The sequence below is a fragment of the Lissotriton helveticus genome, chromosome 9, assembly GCF_964261635.1.
Source record: "Lissotriton helveticus chromosome 9, aLisHel1.1, whole genome shotgun sequence".
NCBI lineage: Eukaryota > Metazoa > Chordata > Amphibia > Caudata > Salamandridae > Lissotriton > Lissotriton helveticus.
In genome coordinates, this window is record NC_136070.1 from 690,432,040 (window position 1) to 690,449,613 (window position 17,574).

Below are 17,574 nucleotides of genomic sequence, written 5' to 3' on the forward strand. Positions count from 1 at the left end.
ACCTTGGAGGAGTCCTTTGTGTTACAGGAGGTGAAAATGACACTTCAAGAAAAGTAATGTCACCTCTTGGAGGTATTCCTTTTTTTGAACCACGCCAAAGTGAACATTGGTATTAGGACGCATGTAAATGTAAATGTACAGGAATTTATATAGCGCAAATCACCAAGCGGTCTCTAAGCGCTTGCTTAGGGAACCCGTCCTGGTATTCCCCTGTGAGATAACCCCAGCAGGGTATCCGCAAGGTGAAAGCCAGGCATCCCGCCGCGAGGGGCCGTTGTGGAGATTAAGCAAGCTATTGCCCAGAGTCGCAGAGTGTGAACCCATGAATCGAGTAGGCACCAGAGCGAGAATTGTCGAGTCCATGGACATTTTAGGACTCAAGACCCCGCCGAGCCGGGAATTGAACCCTGGTCCCAGGCTGACCTCTGCTTCCAGGTCTGCCTCCTCTAACCAGTGAGCCACACTTCTCCACGCATGGAGAAAACCCAATACTACAAGAGACAAAACTACTCATGTGGGTTTGCCAACTTGGTAACCCTTTTCAGAAAGATCACATCACCTGGTTGGAAATGCCATACAAAAGAGATTGACAGACCCTCCTTTTTCCATTGTTTTTTTTGGGGAGTCCTAGACGTGGTGTCCTGATAGGTGCAAATTGGTTCTACCAGTTTCAGTTGCCTTTTGAGATTTCCAGCCTCGTAAACCATTTAAAAACAATCAAAAAAGTGCAGGTAAAAATAATTTACATTTAGTACCACGAAGCAAGGGGGTAAAAAATGTATAATCATTGGTTGGGGTAAACAAGTGGAGGAAGAGAAACAGGAAAACCTTAAGTTTAAAACAGCAAAGATTTAAAGATCAGAAGCCTGCAATCCAAACTCCAATACTCATCCATGGATTCATTCCCTTATGAAATGGATTAAAGCTCTAGAAGGTCATATTGTTGACAAAATATAGTACAAACTATAATGTAAATTGGAATTTGGGCTTCCACCAAGTTTTTGACTGAGATTAACTCATGTACACAATATATGTGTAAAATGCAGCCGGTCAAAGAAAAAATGTCTCAAATGATATCAATAGCCTTGCTAGTCTATGCTTTGTAGTTTAAAAGCATGCATCTCCCAAAAAAGCTTATAACTCTTGGAATGGCTTCCTCGTGCATGCATCCCAGAACAAGTGCCATTATCTGCATTGTATCCTCCACCTTATTGTCGTTTACATCAAAGCCAAGATGGTTTGTTTAGTTATTTGATGGTAAGCACCACACACAAGCAGGAACCAGATCATTGAATCACTGGAATGGTCACTCTCATTGGGCTTCATGAACTTCTTCTGCTTTGATAGGATTTTCATCCTGATCCACATGGATGTCTTTTTATCATTTGCTAAAGATATTAGGTCAAGGTAGATTCCTTTTTTTTACCTTATTTCAGTGTTCTCTGGAAGCTTAGATCTTGTAAACATACCTTCAATGCAAGGGCAGGGAAAGATGCTCACAAATTCTTTAGCCCAGGGGTGTCTAGTTTCTTCTAGTTAAGGTTAGTTCGTGTTATATGGGTTGAGAGTAAGCTCCCCCTTCCACATTCTCTTGTTCGAGTTTGGGGTTTTGCAGAATTTATTTATTGTTCATTCAAATTTTGATGGGCGAAACTCGGGGTTAATTCTACAAGCAGCATGACTGCATGAGATGTTGAGACTCGCATGGACTCTGAGCACAATCTGCAGTTACATGCCTGCATTCCTTGAAGACAGTGACTGTAACCAATCAGATGAGATCTGGAATCAGCACTAGGAAGCTGATAGGTAGGACGCTCTGGCTGGAGAAAAAGGTTTCCAAAGAACACTAAAACAAGTGTCTTGAGAGCCAAGTACGTGCGTTGAGCAAACATCAAGGGAACTCCTGCAGCAGACCTAACGACTGCATTATTGAAAGAAGCAGGCATTTTAGGACTGCTTTAAGGCTCAGTGGGACCACACATGTGCCTGTGCTTTAACCATTACTGAGTTAAATACTTGCAAAAGGTGATTCTCATGACTGATTTGCTGTACTGGGCATCCTATCACCCACGAAGAAAGGGGCCGCTTGAAGGAGTATAGAGAACACTAAATTCGAACAAACCAACTCTACCCCTTACCCACCACTTCCTCACTCTTCCTCCTCTTGGACTCTGACCCCACAACTTTGTTCTTTGCAGGTTTTTCATCACAAAAACACCATGGTGTTACCCAGCTGATGTAAAAGAAAAAAAATTATATATATATATGTCCCCATTAGACTTAACAGAAAACCTACACCACATTTTTGTAAACGATTTTGAGGACACCAAATTTGTCAAACGAAATTTCCGTATACAATATTCTGATATAGGACGAAATTCACTAAATTGCAAATACAAATTGAATTGGTCCGATAAGGTTCTGTTCACTGGAAAGCATATTCAGTCTCCGAAATCTGATTATTATATTGAAATCTATACCAGTGTGTGAATTCCTCCACCGTACTACCCCTGGTTCTTTCCTAGAGTTAGTGCTTTGTGGGAGATATGTTTGGTTTACAACGTTATATGCAACAAGTGGTCACGCTTGTCATGTGGATGGCCCATAATCTAAAAAAGTAAATATGTGCTAAAATTGTGGAAAAAACAGTTTACCAAGAATTCCCTGGAGATCAAAAGTCAAGCCATGAACGTTTAGCTTCGTTATTGGGTGAAGTGGATATTTAAAAATCAATTATATTGGTTGTAATCCATAATAATGTAGGAAGTATCTCTGCTGTGCTCGAACATATCATGCGTTTGAATTGAGAAGTCGAAGCCTTGCTAGAATTCTTTCCATTGATCGTTAAGTTGTGTTCTGTGTTTGTGTGTTTAGGCTTATAAGAATGGGATCATCAAACTTGAAAAGAAAGAATGCGACCCTATGCATGTGGACCACTCAGTTCTTCTTGTTGGCTATGGAGGTTAGTCTTTGAAATCCTTAGCAGAAATTAATGAGTTACCCTGCAGTTCTATACCTGAACCTTTTTTTTAATGGGGGATGAGTATACCTCGAGCAGGCATGCACTATGGTAGAATTGCTATGTTTTTTTTAGAGGGTTAGTGTAAGCCTTGCTCTCTAAACGTGAATGGAGAATACTTAACACCTGTGCTTCATATGTAATAATAACAAAAAATAGGACCAGAGGCCAAAGCTTTTCTTATGAGCCCACCATCGAATGCCAGGGTTATTCAATACCAAAACTCTCTATGCTTGATTGCACTTCATGCCTCTGTCCCACTATTTCATTCTTCTAGATTCTTTTCACCACAGATTTTCTCTTGATCATAGTAATTCCTAAATTGCTCTATCTGTTTCTTTTTCTACCTTCGTCTCTCTTGGCCGTGATCATATTCTGACGATGAAAAGTAAGTCTCTGTAACCAAAACGGAATGTAGCTACCCATCACCTGCAACCAGCGTCACAAATGAAGCATTGGTAATAGGGTAGAGTACTAAATGAAAGCTTTATTAGGAAACGCTAAAATGGTAGAGCTGGGGGATTCGTGGCACTGAATACAATGGGGTATTTCTGATCTTTGCGCATTCATATGAGTAAATGTGCAATTCCATACTTTCAGAAAAAGAGCACGGTATAAAGTAAGGGAGAAACTTTCCCACAAAATAGCTGTAGTGACTTTGTTTAATAATTGAAGGAGGGATGGGGACTTTGAGAAGGTTAGTGGCTTTTGGGGAGGGTTTGCAGTCCATAATTTAAATGTAACAATCGCATTTATGATTTGTTTCCTGCTTAGTTTTAAAAATAAAGAAAAAACAGCAACGGTACTGGATACTACAGAACAGCTGGGGGAAGACATTTGGCGAAGAGGTAAGAGCCACAAATGTAGTCCATTTAAGCACTTTCCTTTCGAAAATGGGCAATCTAGTGTGATTAAGCTTTGCACAAGCAATTTGACAGCAGGAGTTGTAGTCTGCGACAGACCACTCACTTATCATGAAAATCCTCACACAATTACTTGACCCTCTGCAGGTTACTGGCAAAGCTCCTGGATGTGTTAGAGATGTAGGACTGTTTAGAAATTTGTCACCTCCGAAGAGCCCGATCCAGCTAAAAGCAATTTATCCGCCATACAAACTCAATTTTTGGCATCTCTGAATGAATCCCTTCTAGAGATCTCTCAGCCCACTCTTATTAGCAACTCGGCTAATGTGGACAAGCCCCCTCTGCTACGCAGATTCACTTCCACATGAGATGTGATAATGTGGATTGTCCAGTTGATGGTTTTAGGAGAGTGTGAGCGTGGGGTGGGAGCGGACCGGAATAACAAGCGTGGAGGCCGTATGTAGGAGGCTATCTCGTAGCCGCAGTTTATTATAGTACAGTTTATCAAGGGTAGGGCACAGGGGTAAAGAGAGTCTCAACGAAACACAGGTTCCCGGGTTCCAGGTGTGAAGTCTTCCCGCGCTGAGCGTCCAGGGGCAGCTGTTGGTCTTGACTGAAGTCGGAGTTGGTCGTGGAAGCAGCCGTCGGCTCCGCTCCTGGAAGGTGGTTCCTCGGAGGGGGGGGGAAAGGAGAGATAGAATGACGGCCGTTAGTACTGTCGGTTAAACGGAGGGTAGGAGACCGTTTCCTTCACCGGAGTGTTCGGGCTGAAACGAAGGTGAGGAAAGGGAGGAGAAGGTAGGAGAGGAGAAGAAACAGCCAGGTCAGGGTGGAGGGTGATTCCGTGTCAGGACGTGGGGGAGGGGTTCTTATTTACAGACGTGAATGTGCCGCTCTCACACGTATATACACAGTGCTCGGTGAAACGTGGAAGGGAGGGACTCTATTATACAAGGGTGATATTTACAGGCTATAATCTACAAACACTCGTACCGCCTACTATTCTACACACACGCAGAACTGGTACTCACTTGGCCCGCCGCAACTCCGTCCTTGAGTTGCGGCCGCTCTCCAGCGTCCTCCTCTGGAATCCACCAGTCCTCCGTCCAGACCTCGTCTCCTGGTTCGGGTTCGTCTCTCTTCTCCGGGGGTTCGTCGCACGCCGTCTCCTGCCACGAGTCTTCCTGCTTGAACGCGGTGTTGTCTGTTCTTCCTGCTTTTCTGTGGTCCGCCTCCGGAAAGGGGGAGGAACTTCCGGGGTCGCGGGGATGTTCTTCCTGTGGGTTCTGCGTTGTGATTGGTTCCTGTAGGAAAAAAGAAAGGGGTGGAGTCCTGGTTGTTTTGGTTGTCCGGGCAACAGGGAATGGTGGTGGTGACCGGGCGGGGAGCCGTGGTATCGGCGCTGGCGGCGCCGTGGTCCCATCACAGAGAGCAAGTAGAGCCCTCCCAGTTTTAGGGCCTCTTCATCATTCTTAAAGTTAAAGCCTCATCAATTTCGCCCCCTCAGTCAATCTTGAACTAATAGAACCCACAACAATACCCCTCTTCATCATGCCCAACCTGAAGCTCTAAACATATTAGTGGCTGCTCTTTGGTGGTTGATATCCCAACCTTTGCAACACTAAACTCCAATATATTTGACCCACCCCTTCCCTTTAGAGAACTGTTGAAGACTGGTATCATCTACCAGTCCTCACCCCTTTCACCACCGGCTGTAACTCTACCACCGCAGAGGCCCTTCATGCAGTTGAGTCTACTCTTTGCCCTCCTCCCCTATCTCCGTTTACTTAACCCTTCCGACCTAGATCATCAAATAAGGCCTTTATATGCCCCCTGCATGCTGATTAAACAGACGTGAATTTACCAAGAAATGTTCACCTCTTACAGTTGAAGCACCACTGCTTGAGCTCACTCATCCTCAGTACCTGGGTGTACCAACCTGTCTAAATGACTTATCGGTAATTACATTACTCTGAGTTAATTTCCCTCTCTTGCAGCCATTACATGTGAGGCCTCCGCAGACACCAATCCCATGTAGTTTCATTGAATAAAATGCCCTCCCCCCGCCACACTTCCTGTCAGTAAAAAGCTCCAAACAACGACCATTATCCGTTGTAAGGTAGGGAGGGTGGGAGGGACCATGGCTGCAAGAGAGGGAATTGGACTCCGAGTAATGCAATTACCAGTAAGTAATTTAGACATTATCTCCTTGTCCATTACCTCACTTGCAGCCATTATATATGAGAAGTAGCAAGCAGCAAAATCAGAACAACTGACAATTCCTACTGAACATTTATTAGGACACGCATTCTCGGCTACCTCCTATTATCTATAGAAGAAAATACCCAATGACCAAACCCATCAGTTATACATTAGACTTCAGCAAGTCTATAATATTTAGCAAACATGGCGAATCATCCCAATTCGCAGCCCTGCAAATTTCCCCAATGGATTCTCCTTGCAGCTCCGCCACAGTAGAAGCCACACTCCAGGTAGACCTACCCTGAACAGAAAAAGGTGGAATCTGACCCTGAACCTCATAAGCTTTAGAGACCAACAACCTGCCCCATCTGCTCAATGTAGCAGTTGCAGATTTCCCCCACTTCCTAGCAGAGCCAAACAATAACTCCACTTTCCGAAAGGGCTGATACCTCTGCAAATTGATCGAGATCGCCTGTCTGACATAGAAGCAATGCAACCTCTCCTCCTCCATGGGGCCTGGGGATGGTAAAAAGTCCGGAAGAGACACTTCCTGCTGCAAATTAAAAGAAATGTCAACCTTAGGAGTAAAAGCCAGCACTAGCATAACCCTGTCAGGAAACATCCTGCAAAAAGAAAACTTAAAGGAAAAAGCCCCCAACTCCCCTAACCTTCTGGCCAATGTAGTAGTAACCAAAAAGAGGGTTTTATATGCGTGAGGAATTGTAAATCAATCTCCCCCAGTGGCTCAAACAGTGCAGACATCAAGAACTTCAACACCACGACAAGTCCCAAAAAGAGACAGACTTAATTGACATTGGACAGTCCCTTCAAAAGACGCGCTACTAAGCTGTCCTCATCAGACCAGACAGTGATAGTTCTATAAAACATTTTGGAAGGACTGATTCATCTCTATTAGCCCATTCCGTTACCTTCGGTGTTTTCAAGGGCTTATATCAAGGTCACAGTATTGAATTATTGTTTCTGAACACCCTAAAAACAAGATGCGTTGCCATCTTTTCTCCCTCTATATGAAATCCAATGGAGGCCTTTTTTCATGCGACTCAAGGTTGCCCCGCCCTCATGTCCTGATGAAGACCCTTTGAGATGATTTCAAACTCCCACTAATATTTGGGTTGAAACATCGACAATAATCCTTGCCTGCACCAAAGCAATAATCCCCTTTGGACTTCTAGGAAACTTCTTGAACTCCTCCTGGAGGAGAATTCTTTCATTTCAATTTGGGTACTCCACTTGCAGGCTGCTGTAGCACTGTGTCACATGTTTTATCTCATTTTATGTGTAGAGTCACTTTATCCCTCACATGTGCACTCCACACGGGCACTTGTGTCCTTATTTCCACTTTTTGGAGCAACCTTTAATCCATTGTGCATAGATAACTTCATGTACCTGTGGTAAAATATACAAAAATACATGCATAGTTGCAAATAATTGATTTTCCTTGTTTGTGTCTTCGTTTGACTGTTAACTTGTCTTGGTATTTATGCAATTGATTCCCAGTTTGGGCCTGTGGATCCGTTCCGGTCTCCGGATTGACGCTGGCAATGAGTCTGCGGCCTTCCCTGGAGCCCATTCCAGTGGTGGTATTCTCGGTGCTGCCGAATTCCTTGATGGCACCAACTCCATCATTATACCAGACTCCAATATGGTGCTGGACCGACAGCATCGGGAACCCTCTGGTTCAGAGACAGTGCCTCCTTTTACTGAAATGTTGTATCGGTAATATGATTGGGGCAGATTTGAGGATCCTTATGGGCACCCGACACAATAAAAGAGCACGAGGATAATCGGCATAAGGAACTGATGGATGCCGGAAGTCTTGACACTTCTCCAGACACTGGCCTAGTCTCTCTTCCAAGTGTGGCTGCGGAGGAAAGGGCTTCCTTTGTCCTGGTGGTGGGGAGGGCGGCTGAGGTTCCTGGACCTTATGCTGCTCTCAGTGGCAGTCAAGGTTAACGTCTTGACAGAGGTGCTTCAACTAGGAGTTACCTCCAAAGGACCTCTTCTACCCTTTCACGAAGCCCTCACTGATGTCTTGCTCAGGGCATGGGCCGAGCCCTGCTCAGTGGCTCTGGTGCACAGGTGATTGCACATCACCACCGCTCTGCTCCTGTAGAAACCGTTTTTCTCAACCAACACCCCACCGTGGAGAGTCTGAATGTCCAGGACTCCATGTCAAAGTCAATCCTGACACATTCCCTACCACACTACTGAATAGAGAAGAGGAATTTCTCTTCCACCAGCCTCCCCATATTCAGTTAGTGTATCTCTTAACATGCTTCCTCCCTTTGCCATGCATATGCCCCATGTGGTGACCTTCAAGGCCTCCCACACATTTGTTATGCGGGGGACCGACTTGATAGTCCTTTAGCAAAATCTCTAATTTCTTGTCCCACCTCATCCCTAGAGGGAGCATCCAATAGTGTTGTTGGCTGGAGGCGCCTGGCTGCCCTCGGTCTATCGTATATAGGCGGGACCAGCATTATGCGCACCCGGGAATGGTCTGAAAAAGTGTGTGCTAAATGTTGGGCTTGTGTCACTCTGGGACCCATCCCCATTGAGACCAACCAGAAATCCAGCCGAGCCCACGATGTGTATACTGCAGAATAGTGTGTCCCTTCCTTTAAGTTCGGATGTACGTGCCACCATGCATCCATCAAATTATGTTCTTGAACTATGTTGTGTAGCTGCAGCTGCGTAGCAGTGTAGTGATGTGGCTGTGGGTTAGATCTATCCTTATTGGGTACAATGCTGCATTGAAGTCCCCCCAGATAACATACGTGGAACATATATCCTGTATTTTGCCCCATAGGACATTAATGAACGAGGGGTCGTCCACATTTGGACTGTAACAGCAGACGAGCATAACTGAGTATGAAGCTAACCTTCCCGCCCCTGCTGCATCATATGGCATGCCTTTTCTAATAAGTATTGTTGTACCCCTAGCATACGTGGAGTAGTTAGATAGACTTTTGTGTTCCGCCCAACGAGAAGTGAACCGTGTCCCAGCTCCCTTCCCAAAGTGTGTCTCTTGAAGCATAGCGATCTGGATAAGCGATCATGCCTCTCCAGATAAGCCAACATCTGCCTTTGTTTGCGCAGGTTTCCCAGCCCTCTTAGGTTACATGTAGGCTTTCCTGTTTTCAGTTTCTATTTTTGGTCAATTCTGGTGTTTTTTTCAGTTTTTTGAAATACCTTAAAAAAACAGTGGTTATCAGTGGTTACACATTTTCACGGCATTACAAATAACAGGAACAGTGTTTTTCCAGTGTTTATGGAATTTTAATTTAATTTTAATTATTGCTTGCCTTCTGCACGTGTATAAATAGTGTGTGCACAGGGTATATGAGATCTAAATGCATTTTTACTGCACCAAAAGTGACTAAGAAGTCAATACCATTCTTTATTATCTCTGAAGATTGTAAAGATGCTTTTTAGAATACCATCTAGAAAGTGAGAAGGATCTCTTTCAGGAATGCACTTCAGCCCAGGTATCGATTTTGACGGCCATCATACAACTTTTTCATATACGTAGCTGAATTACTGCAAATACAAACACTATCACTCCAATCTTTATTGAACTTGGCAGGAACTTTTTTCAGCAGCATTCCATGTTACACTGCGTTCCATGTTTACCAAACATCTGGAGTCATGTTTTCACTACTATCTCAGATGCTTGGTGACAACATTATTTTCAAATATAACTGTCACTACATCTTGCATTGAATGTTTAAAGCCTGGGGTGTTTGGCAGTTCACTTACAATGAATACTGACTCACTAGAAAAGGGGGCTGATGTATCAAATGATTTCACCTATTCTCTGTCTGTGAGTAAATGTAATGATACATATTAGGAAAGATTCTTATGAAACTAGCCATTTTACCTATCAGTGAAATCAAATGGCGCCAAAATATTAAATATGATTTTGATATTTCCTGATTCTCTACAGTTTATAAAACAACTAAGTAAGACCTAAAACATGCATCTAAACAGTGCATCTTTAGACATAAGACCACAAAACTGAAAAAAGCAGAAGGAAGAAGAGACAATGTTTTAGTGACATCCTTAAACTACAAAACTCAAGCAGAGTAATGTTAGCCCAGTCTTTCTTGATGCTACCTTGTATAACAAAGATACATTGTATTGGTCCCTTCAGGAAGAAATAAAAATGACTCTTTCACTCATCTTTTCCTTTCTTTGAATGGCACTTAGTTTGTGGTTGTAAAGGTGTTTTTACAGTGTTTTTATGTCTACACTGGTGACAGCTATTTTCCTTTTGGTGGAGTTTTATCAGTTAATAGAGGTTTAAACCTGAAAACAGACATCCTAGTTACATGTTACGAAGGTATAGCCCGTTAGTCTTTGCTTTGTTTGTGTATCCTTATTGCCAGGCACCAAATGTTGCCCTACAGGTTATGTTTGCCTCTGTTGTGTGTATTTCCATCCGGGATCTTTTACCATGCGAAGCCAAAGATGCACTTTTCCCCTCCCTGCCCCCCTCCCCCAAACAGGTCGGTTAACAGGTGCCCCCCCCCCCATTCAACATTACCTCTGAACTGCAGAATAAAGCATGCATCGCCCATAACACCCCCACCCACAATGACCTCCCCAACTTGTCGAAGTAGAGAATCCCACCCTCCCCCAGAACTTTTCTTTCCAGTGTCCTCATATTAAAGTCTATTGTGAGCCCTCAAATCTCTCAAGGAACAAAGTGAAAGGAAAGAGATAAAGAAGAAACCAAAAAGAAAGAAAACTCTGACCAATGCAGTAGGGTTCTCCTCCGGGTTAACTGCCTCCAGGGGGCATCACAGCCAACCCTCCTCCAAACTATTGGAGGGGGGTTTGCCTGAGTTTTGCCTCTGTTCAGACCCATTGCAACCTAAATGCCAGTTTTTGGCCGCTGTGAGGGAGGAATCCATGAAGTAGTCCAGTGCATAGGTGGATGGTGCTGGTATGGTACGCTAAACATGCTCTCTTTGCACAGCCCCCACATCAGGGGGAGACATATCCAGGGACCTTTTCCCCCACTTCGTGCATCAACCACTTTTTCCTCTTTGATTTCAGGGTCCGGTCCATCATCTCAGCGAGATAGGGTGCTTAGTCCTGCTCCCTCATCGGTGATCTGAAACGCCTCGGAGATCGCGCTTCATCCATCTTCTGTGCTCGTTGATTAATTCGCTTTCAGAAATCCTCTGCCTGCTTTGGGTTAGTGCAGAAGTATTGCTTTCCCTGATGCGTGATCCACCGGCGCGCAGGGTATAGCATGGCGTAGTCAATTTGTGTTGCCTCAGCTTCTTTTTCACAGGCAAGGACTTTTTCCTGGCCTCTTGCACCGCCATTTTGAAGATAGGATACAGGGCAATACTATTCCCCTCAAAATTCAGTTGTTCCGTATCCCTTGACAATCTAAGAGCCAAGTCCCGGTACTGATAGTTCAAGATGCAAGCCACTGTTGGTCTCCGGGGGGGGGGTGGGGGGTGGGGGGGGGGGGGGTGAGACTCCAGCGGTGTCCACTTTCCACTATGAACTGTGTGCAGAAGGCCGCCGCCCCGAACAGGAATGTTAACATGCGCTCCACATAATCCTCCATCTTCCTGATGGTAGTGCTTTCTGGTTCTCCCATTATGCGCACGTTATTACATCATGAGCACGCCTCCAAGTCCTCGCTCTTTTCCACTATGACTTGAGTAGGTGGTCCAACTGCGTCAGTTGTTCCTTTCTCTCTTCTGCTGCGCCCTCTGAGTCCCATATTCGTTGTTCCGCCTTTTAAATCCTGTTGTCATGCTTCTCAAACCTTTGCGCTAGTATATCAACTTGTATACACACTGAGTCCATCTTGGTTTTAATAGATGCCAGACTCTGTTTTATCGTTAATAAAAGGAACTTCACCTTGTAACCTGCAGTACTCGTGGTGTCAGAGGCATTCTCCAACATTTCACCTTCTTTATCTCTAGATTGTGATAGGGCCTCAAACAGATGCTTGGACTGCCTGCCATCCGTTCTCCCCATCCCCTCTCCTGCCCGGGTGATCTTTAGGTCTGTCTTCCCATCGCCAATTTGTATGTTGAGGCCCTCTTTGTTCCTCTTGACTGTAGGGGCTCAGCCTCTCCACTTATTAGGGGGTCCGTTGTGTCTCCCTGGGGAGTTTCAGCTCTCTTGCGACTCCCCCCGCTCCTGGCTTTGCCTTGTGCCCCTGCACAGTTAATCGCTGTGTCGGTGTCCTGCTCCTCTTGTATGTAGCACGCTGTGGGCGCCCTTTGGACCGTGCTACCACCCAGCACAGTGCTAGCATCAGCGATAGTCCCTCTTTGCTTAGTGCCCCTGTCTCTCAAGTCATCTTCTCTGGTTGCTCCTGTACACAGCTTGCCCCAGTGCCAGTATTCTGTGTGCGTCAGACCGGCCCGCCCACCAGTCTTACTTGCTTGTGGAATTACGTATGTGCTGCTGTAGCCGTTATTCCTACGAATTTCTTTGATTTTTCACCACCCTCCGCTCTTTAATATTCACGGGGGGAGCTCTCGCTTCGATGCAGACGCGCTAACTTCTGCATGTTGGTCGCACTGTTCGGCTGCCGTAGTGCTGGGGCACTCTCCCAGTTCCCAGGGCACCTCCCACACCCGGGGCCCTCCGCTCCCCAGTCTAACCTCCTGATAGTTGGCTGGTGCGCTGCTGCTTCTCCCTTCTGCCTCCGCACGGGGGGGTATCTCACCACCGCTGCTCCCCACAGTCTCGAGTGCAGGAGGCCCCGCCAGCCGAGCACCGCACTGCTCCTGTCCAGCGTCTCTGGCTCCCTTATGACGAGACGTCCCCCGCGGAAGTCCACTCTTAGCCGGTGTGTCACTCACTGGGCCCCCACGGCCAATCCTCTCGTCTGGGTATCCAAGTGGCAGCTCTCATTCACCGCCGGGCTCTTCACCCGCGGTCCGTTCCCCGGCTCAGTAGGGTAGGCAAGCTCTCGGCACCAGGCCTCACCACAGGCTCTTATTGTTTCTCTGACCGGCGAGGGGCCAGTTGTATTTCGATGGGTGTCCCGTCCAGAAGGACAGTCACTGCACTCTTCCACCACCGTTTGTGCTACCGATCATGGGTCAATGGATAGGATATTGCAGGATTGTGAACTCGGGCCGCAAGAACCTCACTGGAGTGCGGCCATCTTGCGCGTGCACCCCCTAGCACCCCAGCAATATCCTATTTCTTGATTGCCATGCATATGTAACAAATAGATTGACAATCCAAAGATTAAAAATTCTGTACAATCACTTTTTAAAATCCTGGCGACTTCCATTAATCGATTGGCAGCCAGGATCTGACATATCGGTACAATATGAAATGTGCTACTGTCTCAGGTACTCCCTCACATATTAGACACCTGTGCGAATCATTAGAGCCATTCCATTTACTACAGAGACTGTTGATCGGGAGGATACTATACCTACATTTAAGGTATAAGGATCTCGCAGGTAGTGGTTCTGTGCGATTCAAAAAGTCTTCCTGTTGCATATTATCCTTAAAGCTTAAAAACCTGTTTGTCAATGCCCCTGATATTCTATTACATAACCAGCTATTGCTCACGTAACTCCATTATCTCTTTTTGAGTAGATTTAATGATCTTTTCTGAATACTATCAGGATTGAGCAACAAGTTACTCATGCTCAATTTGACCAACCATCTCTTTACATAGTTGAACCCCTGCACACACCTCTGGTATCTAATGATAGTACATTAAAAAGTGATAACTTCATGGGGAGTGGTGAGTCCTTTGACCAAATGCGAATCCAAAATGTGAAAGGCCTATGGGCAATTACATGAGCTACATTCTTCATGCCCATGTCCAATCGCCTTGGTATTAGTGGGGTATTTCTAGGGAGCTCCAAGACTGATCTCATAAACATGTTTTTTTTCTCCAATGTGAGTTACATAAGAATAGCCCCATAGCTCCACCCTGTAGAGTGTGGCTCCTGAACCCTCTGCCTGTAAGACTTGGATCACTGGCCTCAGCGGTCTATAAGTTGACTTCGTTGATTTTTTGACTAGGGCTGTCCCTACGTGTTGTAGCGAAAACTGGCTTTTGACTATTTGTGGGGACCATGATTGTGTGCTAGTCAGCCTTACCCCAAGATAATCAAATTGTCTTACCTCCTCTAATACTGTAGAGTCCAGCTTGATACTACGATTAAACTGCTTAGGACGATTAAAAAAGCATAGATTTTGTTTTTAAAGAATTTATTTCCAATCCAGATTCATCGCATCCTTTCCTGAACTGGTCTACTAAATTTTGGAGCCCTACCGGGGTTTGGGAGATGAGCAGGGTATCACCTGAAAATAAAAGTGCAGACACTACTTGCCCAGCAAGCCAGGGTGGGTCACCTCTACAGTTCAAAAGTGGTTGAACCAGACCATTAATGTAAAGAGAGTAGGAGCAAGGACACACCCTTGCTGCACTCCTATCGGTAAGCCCCCCTCACTCCCCCATCTCATTCTAGCATAGCTATTCGTGTGCAACCTTATAATAATTTGCAGGAGTTTTTCCGGTATCCCCATTTTACTAAGTGCTGCCCACAAATGTTCTCGGGGAACTAAATCAAATGCAGCAAAGAGTTCTACAAACACTACATAATGTAATTTGCCAGATCACTTTTGTCCCCCCTTTTAAATATGGGCACTACATCGGCGCCTCACCATGTGTCCGGGATTTCAGCTCCTTTTAATATGGCATTAAAGGTACAATTTAAAATTATGCTCCATATTTTTTTATTCTGATCCGTAGAGATCGCCTGGAACTTTATCAAGGCCAGGGGCTTTCTCCCACTGAAAATTTGCTATTGGATCTAAAGTTTCTTCCATAGTTAAGGCAAGGTGGGCCGTACCTGATTCTAAATCAAAATACTCGTAGATTACTCCTCCACTATTTTTTGGTCCTGCATATAGTTTAGAGAAATGATCTCCCCAGATCTGTGGAAGGATATGAAAATGTTCCTCCTCAACTGGATTTTTTGTACCATTCTTAATCAGATGCCAAATTCCTTAGTATTTTTAGTTTGGACTGCCGCTAGTAAATCTTGCCAGTACCTTATGTGCCAATTCCTTTTTACCTCGTGGTGGACTTTCCTATATTATTTCCTTTTTAAAGCTACCAGTCTTTTGTGGCCAGCTTTGATCGTCCCCATCAAAGATTTCCGAGCTGGAATAAAAGTCTTGTCATATCATTCACTCTAGGTGTTCTTTAATTTTTATTACTAGTACTAGCTTTATAGAAAAATATTTTGATATTGTTAAGTAAATTTGCAAATATTTCAACCAGGGGTTGTGTCTCCAATCTTCTGCCATCCATATTGACCAATGAGTTGGCAACTAATGTGTAAATTTGCGCCAAATAATCAGCGCAATTTCCAATTGAAAGCCATTTAATCCTCCTTTTGTTCTTACTAAGGATAATGAGATTGGATAGATTGGGTTCTGGAGGTGATTGAAGGAGCCCAAATACTTCTGTGAATTGTAAAGATAGGGCATTATGATCACTGTCATATCTCTCTATTACCCACATGTCAACAAGATTTTGCCATAGTTGCATATCAAGAAGGGAACAGTCGATTCTTGTTTTACAATGTACCATCTTGTGTGTGTGTTTAAGTCTTTGATCAGAAATTGAACGCCCATTTACAGCCCTCAGCCCATATTTATACGCAAGAGTAGCAATTTGGAATGCTACCTTCACATTCTTGCCAGCTTCCCGAAACTCAGGGTTGGAATTCTTTGTTCGGCGTCCTCTTCATCAATGATATTTTGAGATCCTCCCATTTGCAGCCGCAAAAAAGGGTAATGCGATACAAAAGGGGATGATGGACGGAGCGTTTGAACAAATCAAACACTCACCCCCAGTCAACTGATCTGGGTTTAATCCATCACCAATCTTCAGTTCACTCAGCCACCCCATTTCAGACATGGCTATATGCAAATCAGTCTGACCCTGTGCCTTATGGGAACAGTCCAGCCCGAACTGCCAAGCCATGTCTTCCATGGACCGGAAACAAGCATCCTGGGACCGGTTTCGGATTCATAATCCTCATCAGCCAGGCTATCTTGAATCCAGTGGCCAAGTGAACAAGGGACTCACGTCTGAGTATACCCTGCCACACTTAGGGCGAACAAAGCGATACAAAAGGGGATGATGGACGGAGCGTTTGAACAAATCAAACACTCACCCCCAGTCAACTCATCTGGGTTTAATCCATCACCATTCTTCAGTCCACTCAGCCACCCCATTTCAGACATGGCTATATGCAAATCAGTCTGACCCTGTGCCTTATGGGAACAGTCCAGCCCGAACTGCCAAGCCATGTCTTCCATGGACCGGAAACAAGCATCCTGGGACCGGTTTCGGATTCATAATCCTCATCAGCCAGGCTATCTTGAATCCAGTGGCCAAGTGAACAAGGGACTCACGTCTGAGTATACCCTGCCACACTTAGGGCAAACAAAGCGATACAAAAGGGGATGATGGACGGAGCGTTTGAACAAATCAAACACTCACCCCCAGTCAACTGATCTGGGTTTAATCCATCACCATTCTTCAGTCCACTCAGCCACCCCATTTCAGACATGGCTATATGCAAATCAGTCTGACCCTGTGCCTTATGGGAACAGTCCAGCCCGAACTGCCAAGCCATGTCTTCCATGGACCGGAAACAAGCATCCTGGGACCGGTTTCGGGTTCATAATCCTCATCAGCCAGGCTATCTTGAATCCAGTGGCCAAGTGAACAATGGACTCACGTCTGAGTATACCCTGCCACACTTAGGGCAAACAAAGCGATACAAAAGGGGATGATGGACGGAGCGTTTGAACAAATCAAACACTCACCCCCAGTCAACTGATCTGGGTTTAATCCATCACCATTCTTCAGTCCACTCAGCCACCCCATTTCAGACATGGCTATATGCAAATCAGTCTGACCCTGTGCCTTATGGGAACAGTCCAGCCCGAACTGCCAAGCCATGTCTTCCATGGACCGGAAACAAGCATCCTGGGACCGGTTTCGGATTCATAATCCTCATCAGCCAGGCTATCTTGAATCCAGTGGCCAAGTGAACAAGGGACTCGCGTCTGAGTATACCCTGCCACACTTAGGGCGAACAAAGCGATACAAAAGGGGATGATGGACGGAGCGTTTGAACAAATCAAACACTCACCCCCAGTCAACTGATCTGGGTTTAATCCATCACCATTCTTCAGTCCACTCAGCCACCCCATTTCAGACATGGCTATATGCAAATCAGACTGACCCTGTGCCTTATGGGAACAGTCCAGCCCAAACTGCCAAGCCATGTCTTCCATGGACCGGAAACAAGCATCCTGGGACCGGTTTCGGATTCATAATCCTCATCAGCCAGGCTATCTTGAATCCAGTGGCCAAGTGAACAAGGGACTCACGTCTGAGTATACCCTGCCACACTTAGGGCGAACAAAGCGATA

The 17,574-nt window shown here is 45.3% G+C and overlaps 1 protein-coding gene across 3 annotated transcripts in view; it reads left to right on the forward strand.

Annotated features, from left to right (window-relative positions):
* The window catches only part of CTSW (cathepsin W), a 1,136,802-nt gene that overhangs the window by 1,106,200 nt on the left and 13,028 nt on the right, over positions 1-17,574 (forward strand). For all 3 annotated transcript variants that reach the window (XM_078660783.1, XM_078660784.1, XM_078660782.1), the window contains 2 exons: positions 2,875-2,962; positions 3,794-3,867. In XM_078660783.1, the coding sequence (XP_078516909.1) occupies positions 2,875-2,962; positions 3,794-3,867 (162 nt within the window). The remainder of the gene's footprint in view (positions 1-2,874; positions 2,963-3,793; positions 3,868-17,574) is intronic.